This window comes from Elephantulus edwardii, unplaced genomic scaffold (assembly GCF_000299155.1).
Source record: "Elephantulus edwardii isolate Elephantulus edwardi_28Jun2011 unplaced genomic scaffold, EleEdw1.0 scaffold00080, whole genome shotgun sequence".
Taxonomy (NCBI): domain Eukaryota; kingdom Metazoa; phylum Chordata; class Mammalia; order Macroscelidea; family Macroscelididae; genus Elephantulus; species Elephantulus edwardii.
In genome coordinates this window covers 11,404,554-11,414,265 of record NW_006399830.1, presented here as the reverse complement: position 1 = coordinate 11,414,265, position 9,712 = coordinate 11,404,554, and the positions used below count along the sequence as shown (strand labels likewise).

Genomic DNA, 9,712 nt, shown 5'->3' with positions numbered 1-9,712 from the left:
GAGAGAGAGAGACAGAGAGAGAGAGAGAACTTGGCCTCTCTGGGGCTTCTGAACCACTTGGAGGAGCCCTGATGTTTAGGCCCCTTTTCTGGGGATGGAACACAAAGCTTTCCAGGAAGTGGCTGACTTGTCATTGTGGTAGCCTTGTGCACCCCTCTTACTCTTCTGGGGGATGGTTGTGCATCCCTGCCACGTGGCCTGGAGGTTCCTTCCTGTGCCCTCCTCCACAAGAGCGAGTACCCAGCTGTTGTTATTGTTCAGTGCCATCGGGTCAGCTGTGACCCACAGCAAGCCCATAAAGAACGGAGCTGACCTGGCCCTATCTTGGGCTAGCTTCACCATCTCCAATATACTTGAGCTCACTGTTAAATTTCTGTTGCTTTGTGCTGTTGAGTCTGAACCAGTCCATAGCTGACCCTTCGGTGGGTTTTCAGAGGCTGTAAATCGCACAGGAGGAGGTCTTCTGTCTCCTGCGGAGCAGCGAGTGGATTCGAACCACGTACCTTTGTGTTGGCAGTGCAATTCCTATACCTATTTAATCTGTATGCTGAGCAAGTCATTCGCAAAGCCAGACTCTATAAACTATGAGTACGGCATCAGAATTGGAGGGAGAGTCATCAACAGCCTGCGTCATGCTGGTGACACAAGTTTGCTGCTGAAAATGAGGAGGCTAGGAAACGCTTGCTACAAAAGCTCGTCTGCGGCCTTCGGAATGGATTACATGTCAGCATCAAGAAGACAGAGATTCTCCTCACAGGCCTAACAGTCATCAGTAGGATGTGGTTGTTGTGGTTGTTGTTACGTGCCGTCAAGTCGTTTGTGACTCATAGCGACGCTTATGTACAAGAGCCCTGAACTCTGCTCTGCCCTGTGCCAACTTTACTGTCTCTGACACACCTACCCTCATTACCCCAGTCACTCCATCAATCCATCTCATCGATGGTCTCCCTCTCTTTCTCTGTCACTCCATCCTTCCAAGTATCATGTCCCTCTCCAAGAACAGGTCCCTCCTTGCAACATGCCCAAAGTGTGTCAGACAAAGCCTCAGAATCCTTGCCTCCAAGGAACATCCTGGCGTCACCCTCTCCAGGATGAACCTGTTCATTCTCCTGGCAGTCCATGGTATATTCAACACTCTTCTCCAGCACCACAGCTCAAAGGCATCAATTCTCTTTCTGCCATTCCTAGCCATTGTCCAGCTCTCTGATGCATAGCAAACAATTGATAGATGGAGAAAAAAAATTGAAGCTGTCAGTGATTTCGTCTTGCCTGAATCAACAATCAATACCCTTGGTACCAGCAGTCAGGAAATTAGGAGGTGTATTGCATTGGACAAGTCTACCATCAGGGACCTCTCCAAAATACTGAAGAGCAATGAGGCCAGTTTGAAGACTAAGATGCACCTGATTGAGACCATAGTCTTCTCAATGACCTGCTGCACATCAGAGAGCTGGACGATGAATAAGGATGACAGGAAAATTGATGCCTTTGAGTTGTCCTGGAGAAGAGCACTGAATGTCCCGGGGATTGCCTAAAAAAACAAACAGATGTCCTGGAAAGGGTGTGGCCAGAACGCTCCTTGGAGGCAAGGATGCTAAAGCTTTGTTTTTCGGGGCATGGAGCTAGGCGAGGCTATTCCTTGCAAAGGGACATCATGCTTGGAAAGTGAGAGGGTCAGCGAAGAAGAGGAAGACCTGCAATGAGCTGGACTGACACTGTGCCTTCAGCCATGGGCTCTAGTGTCTCTGAAATGAGAACGGCACAGGGTAGGGCAGGGTTCAGGCTGGCTGTTCATAGGGTTGCTATGAGTATTACTTAACTCGATGGCACCTAACAGCAACAACAAGCCACCAGATCACCCTACTGTTCAATAAAGGCAGCTGGCTAGACATAGAAAGGTGGGGGCTGGGGGAGGAGGGGCCGTGGCAGATGGTGAGCTGGAGGCGGTTTGGGAGGGAGCACGCGGTCCCAAGATAGGGGTATGATTCCAGAACCCTCTTTAATCCTCTTTTTTCCCTGTTTTGTCTCCAGCTGCAGCTAAAGCAGCCAAATACGGTAAGTAGCTTCCTGACCCCCAAACCCAGAGAGGGTGCCCAGGGCCTCTTAGAATACCATGTCCTGTCCTGACCCTCCGTCCGCTTCTCAGGTCTTGGTGGCCCTGGGGGTGTCCTCGGAGGCACCCGGCCCATCGCAGTCAATGGTAGGTACCATCTCCGCTCTGCCAGGGGCTGTAGGAGGCCTGTCCTGTGTCCAGCACAGGATACGAGAGCGAGTGGGGAGGGGCATTCCGCGAGAGGACACTGCCAGGGCCAGGGGCCCCATGAGGACACTAAGAAAGGACATTCAGACAGGGCAGCTCAGGCAGCAGCTGGGGCAGGGAGGAGGTGGTCCTGGGGAGAGGAGCTGGAGTGAGGAAGGCTGGAATGGGGCCACCTCCTGCCAACCTCAACCCTCTCTTTCAAAGGCATTGCACCAAGACCTGGCTTCGGCTTCGGACTGTCCCCCATTTACCCAGGTATGCCCAGGTTCTGCATCCTGGGGCCCAGGCCCTACTCCCTCCCTGCTTCATCTCCTGCCCAGAGGGACTGAGGCCTCCAGATCATGGAAGGTCTGAGCAAGCACCAGGGCCCTCCCTTAGAAGGACCGAGAGCACTGATTTACCACAACACCCCTGATGCTTCTCCGGGTCCCTGGAAGGAAACACAGCGTCCTTCCTGTGCTCCAGTCCCCACTGGAGCACCAGTCAGGGGCTTAGGGGATTCCAGGGACCTCCCCAAGGCCACCCAGTGAATAGAGGCCCAGTCACAGGTCCTGATCTCTCATCCCACCCAACCTCGGGGCTCAGTCCTGCTCACACTGCCTCCCAAGGGGCTGGGGGCTCCGCAGACGAACCCATAGACCTCTCCTTCCCTCATAGGTGGTGGAGCTGGGGGCCTGGGAGTTGGTGGTAAGTCGGCCTGGAGGGGCTCCCTTCAAGCAGGGCCGGGGCGGGGGGGGGTCGAGCTCCCTATATGGGATGAGGGCAGAGTCCTGGAGAGGAAGTACCTGGTGTGGCCAACGTCCCTGTCTGGTCCTCGCTGGAGTGCCATTTGAGACAGCACCCAGAGACCATGAATTCCTAAAAGTGGGACAGAGTATACAAGGTCCCAATTCCTGAGGCTCCTGGCCTGTCACCTCACTAGACACTGGGGAGCTAGGGCAGTCCCAGGGCTTGGGGACTAAAGGAGAGTTAATAATAAAAAGGGGAATAAACAATGTAAGGAAAGAAAGCAGGATGCTCAGGGGCTTGGAAGAGGTGTGGTGGCAAAGCTGAGAAGCTTGCAGGGGTCTGACTGTAAACAGGTTCTGAGCTTAGAATATTTGTATGGAAGTGGGGCGTGGTGAGATTGGGAAGTTTGTCTGGGGGATTTGACCATGAGGTGCTGCTGGGACCTCTACAGGCAGGACGCAGGGGCTAGCAAAGAGGGTACTCGTGGGCAGGCTGGGGTCTCAGAGACCTTCAGATCTCCTGGGGAGAGATCCCAGCTGGGTGCAGGGTGGGGCAGTGGGAGAGGCGGAAAAGCCTGGCCCTCCCCTGATTCCGTGCCTCTCCACCCACAGGAAAACCTCCCAAACCCTACGGAGGAGCCCTGGGGGCCCTGGGGTACCAAGGTGAGTAGGGCCTTCAGCTCCACGAAGGAGGCGAGGGGGGGCCATTTCTGCCAGGCAAGGCTGAGGGAATGACACACTTGGACCTGGCCTTACTAGGGTGGACAGCCATGTCCCTCCTATATACCTCAGCATCAACCCCCAACATGACTATTCAGATGGGGGGGAAAGGGGCCCAGGTCAGACAAACCTACTGCCCCCACCACCCCCTGCCAAGATGGCCATGAGGAAAAAGATGGGCACAGGGGAGGGGAGACCCCTGAGAGCCAGAGAAAGAGACAGAGGCCATGGGGGCTCAGAGACAAAAATTCGAAGGAGCTGGCAAGGGATCCCAAGTGTTGCACCCCCTTAACCAAAAGTGCAGACATGTCACTGGGCTGAGGGGAGGGGGGGAGGTCCTGACCCCACCCTCAGACCCTCCCCGTCCATGCCCAGAGGGGTCTCAAGAAAAAAGCAGCTCCATAAGGGCAGAGGCAAAGCCAAGAGACCCTGTCCAGGGGGTGCAGCTCCCAGTACCCAACACAGCGCTTTGAAAGCCTCTGGATTGGCTAGAGGCTGATCCTTGTCCTGTCCGTCTATCTGTTCGCTGCCACCAGGTGGCGGTAGCAAGCTATGTCTGCTGTCAGCCAACGAAGCCATTCATGCTAAAGCTGGTTGAGTGAAATGAGGTTTACTAGTCAGATAGGACACAGGGTTCACAGTGTCGCTACGGGTCAACAACCTAACAACAACAAAGTCAGATATGTCTCAGGAAAAGTGCAGCCAGAATGCTCCTTGGAGGCAAAGACGGAGAAGCTTCATCTTTCATACTTGAGATATGTAACTAGGCAAGGCTATTCCTTGGAAAGGGAGATCATATGTAGGAAGATAGGGGTCAGGGAAGAAGAAGACCCCCCAATATTAACACAGTGTCTTCAGCAAAGGCCTCCAGTGTGTCGGAGATGACAAGGACGGCACAGGATAGAGCAGGGTACAGGCTGGCTGTTCATAGGGCCACTCACTATACGTCAACAGCACAGAACGGTCAGATCGCAGGAACTCTGGTGGCCCAGGGGTAAGTAGTAAGGAGCTGTGTGCCCTCCTCAAGATATACAGGGCAAAGGAACACAACGCAGAGAGACAAGGTTCGAATCCACCAACTGTTCCCCAAGAAGATGGGCAATCTCTTGACCCATGTGACTTTTGTTGTTGTTGTTATGTGCCATCAAGTCGAGGTGTAGTGCTGGGTGTTGGCTGTCTGGGGTGGCACTAATTCAATGGGGGCACCTCCCTGGTGGTTCTCATCCAAGCTCTGCAGAGCCTCCTCCTGGGGGATTTACAGCCTCCGAAAGCCTCCTGGTGGGTCAGCTATGAGTCAGTTCTGACTCTACGGCAATTGAGTCTGGTATTTTTAGTCAGATTGGAAGGGTGGCCCACTCCATAGAGAGTTGCCTGTGTGCTCAGAGGTCTCAGTTCTCTGGAGGTTCAAATCCACCAGAGACTTTAGGGGAGAGAGAAGGGTTATCTCCTTCTGTGCAACTTGCAGCCTCAGGACGCACCGGAGCTTCTGCTCTGAGACCACTCTGATTGGGCTACAGTGAATGACTCAGGCCCTGTCCTAGTGGGGCAAGGGTCTGGGTTTAAGGTCTAGCTCAGACACTGTCTGTGCAGATGAGTAAGTTTCCTTCTCTCTCTGGGTCTGTTTCCCCATACTAAGAGGATCACCTCCACCTGAGATCTGCAAGGCCCCTTCCAGAAGTAACTCAGGGAAATGGGTTTCATTTGGAGGCTGTGTCCTGATTTCAGGCCTGTCCCACCCTGAGCCCCTGACCTCAGACCTGGCCTTTCTCTCTCTCTCTATCTCGAACCACAAGGAGCTGTGGTGGCGTAGTACTTTATGTGTCAGCCTGCTAATCGAAAGGTCAGAGGTTTGAATCCACCAGGTTCTCCACAGGAGAAAGAAGGGACAGTGTCCTCTTGTAGAGATTTTACCATCTCAGAAGCCTGATGGAGGGAGGGTCACTATGCATCTGTGATTCAGTGGCTGTCCTGAATCCTAGGGCCCTGCCCTGCCTTCCTCCACCCACCCACTGCCTGCAGTGGGTTTGTGTGATAGGCCTGGTCAGGGTTGGCCTGGCCTCTGGTGGCTTCTCAGAGCCTCTGCTCCGCCTCTGGTGCTCTATGATAGGACGGCTTAGAGCTGGTCAGCGCAGGCAACGGCAGAGGTCCTGGCTGACCATCCTATGCCCACCCTTCCCCTTCCCCCTGCCAGGTGGGGCCTGCCTGGGGAAATCTTGTGGCCGGAAGAGAAAGTGAGCTTCCCAGGACCCCCGACTCACGACCTCATCAACGTTGGTGCTACTGCTTGGTGGAGAGTGTAAACCCTCTATGACCCCTCCCCACGCCCCTCACCCCCCACCCGGGAGGGGACGGACAGGCCAGGCAGCTCGGGAATCCACAGGACAAAGAGCCAGGAGGGTGATGGCCCAGGGGCGCCCTGGGAAGTCAGTCTCCTGCTTCAGAGGCAAGGGGTGGGTGGGCTCAGCCCCCTGCTCCACACCCTTCCCACCCGGGAGCTCCCTGCACACTCTCCATCTCCATAGGAACTTGGTGCTACATGCTGGTGCTCTCATCTTCCTGGGGGGAGGGAGGAGGGAAGGGCAGCCCCTCGAGAACCTCCTCCCTGGGGCTCCTCTGAAGATGGTGCAGACACTTCCCAGGCTGCCCCACTGCCCCCTGCCCACCGGGACCCACTCCTGGCTGTGTTCCAGTTGGTACCCAAGCACCTTAAACCTCAAGCTGGATTCGGTCACATCATCCCTTGCTCCCCACCCTGGGTCCCCTCTCCCCATACCAGTTGCTGTTCCTCAGGTTTGGGGTACCTTCGGGTCCAGGGAATCCCCTCACTGGGAATAGCACACCTCCTCCCCTTGGTCTTGTGGAATCCAACTGCCCATCTGTCCATCCTTGACCCCGTTTACTGCCCGGCACAGCCAGCTGCCAGGGTGCCTACATTGACCTGGTTAATCTGTCCTGGTTCCGCCTTCCCCCTCATCCCCCATGATCCCCCATAAAGGGGCTGAATGGGTAGAGATGTGCGGACTGGGACACGGGGCGGCTGGATTCTCCTCCCATCCTTGGTCTCCCCACTCGCAGTACTGTATCCCCCCAACCCCCTGAGCCATTTTATTTCAGAGCATCCCCCACCCCGCCCATCTCTTCGTGTCTCGCTGTGATAGATCAATAAATATTTTATTTTTTGTCCTGGATATTGGGGGATTGTTTTGGATTGTTGATGCTCTCCTCGGGTTTTATCTTTGTGGTTAATGGGGGTGGGGGGTATTTTTGTGTCTCTGGTCTGGGGAACTGTATCCCCGGTAGAAAGCTCATTTTAATCATTTTGGTATAACTCTAGATGAAACACACTTCTTTTTAAAAAATAAGAGAAGAGAATTAACTGCTTCAGAAAAGACTAATAATAAATGAAAACCTTTTCAAGGAAGCCGTGTCCTGGCCTCTTCTGTCCATGGGGAACCGGGAGTCGGGGTACCCTACCACCACATGTACCCAAAAGGCAACTTTTGTTGGGCTAAACCTTTAACTGAACTCACTCACACACATTCTGCCATTGAGTTGGAGGTGACTCACAGCTGATCCCCCAGCAGGTTTTCAGAGGACAGTAAATGGCAAAGAAGCTTCTTCAAAGAAGCTGTTGGTAGTTTTGAACCAGCAGAGAGGCTCTGCGTTAGGCTTAACAGCTCACTTCACATGGACTACACCACCAGAGCCCCCCTTTAACCAGGAAAGGTTCACGAGATGGTTAAACAGAGTGCCGGTCAGCTTCATCCGGGAGCAGGGCCCTCAGTGGGTCTCCTCTGTCAAGATACCCTCACCCGCCCACTCTCACCTGCCTGACACTTACTTGTCGCTAAGGCCAGAGCCCCTGAGCCCAAGGTGAGCGACATGAACCTGCAGTCCAGACCCTTGGCCTGGTGGCCAGCAAAAACTCCCAGAGGAGTGAGATGTCATCTAAGAAAACTCAGGAGATGGCTCTCGGGTCCCCTCAGACACGCTGCCTGGATGGAGGATGCATTCTCACCTTTTGACAAAACAACAAAAGACACGGAAAGCCAGCCCATGGCCAGCTTAGACCCCAGTGTTTGCCCAGGGTGAAAGCTCGGGAGGCAGGAAAGGTTAGGGGGAAAAGGACGAATGGAAATGAGGACAGGGAGTCAGTGGGAAGCTGCCTTCTGTACAACGTGGGAATCGCAATCCTATGAGGTGCAGGAACTGTCCAGTGGGAAACCAACTTTATCTTTAAATGACAATAAAAAGTTTTAAAAGATACAGAGAACAATCAACTCCTTATTTCCCTTATCAAACATCAACGCCTGAAGCCTGAAGCTCTGCCTCATTTACTTTGGGCATGTGGCCAGGAAACAGCAGTCCCTGGAGGACATCATGCTCAGAATGGTGGAGGGACAGCACAGGAGAGAGAGAGGCCCTGGATGAGATGGATTGATACAGTAACTGGGGTAATAGGGGTTGTTGTGTCAGAATTAGTGAAACAGGTTCAGGACAGGGCAGGATTCAGAGAGTTGCTATACATTGAAGGCAGGTCAATGGTACCTAACAACAATAACATACTATGACAGGTTTGGAAGCAGGAGTGGCATCCACTTCCTAAATAACAAGCCTCCGAAAGCTGTATGAACTTTGATATATGTTGTAGAGGGACTTCAGGCCTTTTGTTCATAGGGTCTCTATGAGTCATGCTCTACTCAAGGCAATTAACAAGAACAACAACAACAACATATATTCTGGCCTGTCAGGAGCTCTGGCGGCCTAGTGATTAGAAGCTCCAAGGGAGAAGGATGGGCAATCTCCTGTGATTTACTGCCTCCGAAACCCCACTGGAGGGTCAGATATGGGTCAGTTCTGACTCTATGGTACACAACAGAGTCACTGTCATGTACTGTCAAGTCAGAATCCATTCAAGACTGACCCTCCAGTGACTTTTCAGAAGCAGTAGATCAAATGGAGAGACTGCTCATCTTTCTGCAGAGTAGCTGGTGGATTCAAACCATGTGCCTTTGGGTTGGCAGCGCAACTCCTTACCATGTAACTAAGTGAAGATGTGCTGCCCAGCGTCTGAAGGAGGCTTCCCTGCAGGTGGTCTGAGACCCATCTGAGCAGCAGGCAGTGTGAGGATCACCGGTATGGATATCTGAGTTTTAAATACAAAAAAGGCTGGTTTCTTTGTTATTAGACATCCAAATCCTAGTTTCTTCCCTCCACGGGTATTTAATTGTCTTGCACCCAGGGCTGAGAGTACCTTGCAGTACAGGCCCCACTGGAGCTGTACACACAAAGATGGCTGGGGCCTGCCTCTGGCCAGCTCTGCCCTTGCTCATATGCGCTTTCTTGGCAGGGAGAAGTGCGGCAAGGTTCTAGTAGAGGTAACCCCTACCCACCTCCATCAGCCTGCCGATTCTCCCCTCCTAGGCCTTGTGCCATCCTTCAGCGCTGCACTGGACAATGCCTCCTGCCGCTTTACTCTACAAAACCCTGTCCAGCGGGGCCCCTCCCGAACCCAGGCAGGGCGGCGCCAGCTCCAGGAAGAGCAACCCTCCCAGGAATTCTCAGCCTAGCAGCGCCTCTCTTCTCCCCGAGGTCGTCTCTCCTCCTGGAGCGCCCAGCCTGCCCGTGAGCCCATGCACCAGCGAGCCATGGCCTCCCGGGTCCCTGCCTCCTCACTGCCGGCCTCAGTCCTCTCTGCCCGGAGGAGGGGCCCAGGGCTCCCCATGGAGACCACCCCGCCAAGGCCTGCGTTCCTGGCTACGGGCTCCCAAACTGAGGGTCCTGCCTGGGGCTTCCACACCTCTTCGGCAGCCCCATCAGAACGCACATCACTTCCAGGTCACAGTTGTCGGATCGGAAGTCGCAGTGCAGCTGCGTAGCGGACCCAAGACAAATGAATGAAAGGCGCAGGGGAAGGAAGAGGAGAGGGAGGTGCGAGGGGGCGTGGCCGCGAGAGACGTGACTGCGTGTGGGGCGGGGCCTCCGTGTGGGGCGGGGCTGTCGC

The 9,712-nt window shown here is 54.2% G+C and overlaps 1 protein-coding gene across 1 annotated transcript in view; it reads left to right on the top strand.

Moving 5' to 3' along the window:
- The window catches only part of LOC102876209, a 72,176-nt gene that overhangs the window by 37,134 nt on the left and 25,330 nt on the right, over positions 1 to 9,712 (top strand). The window contains exons 41-44 of the mRNA XM_006889785.1: positions 2,032 to 2,055; positions 2,147 to 2,204; positions 2,465 to 2,515; positions 3,601 to 3,651. Coding sequence (XP_006889847.1) covers positions 2,032 to 2,055; positions 2,147 to 2,204; positions 2,465 to 2,515; positions 3,601 to 3,651 — 184 coding nt within the window. The remainder of the gene's footprint in view (positions 1 to 2,031; positions 2,056 to 2,146; positions 2,205 to 2,464; positions 2,516 to 3,600; positions 3,652 to 9,712) is intronic.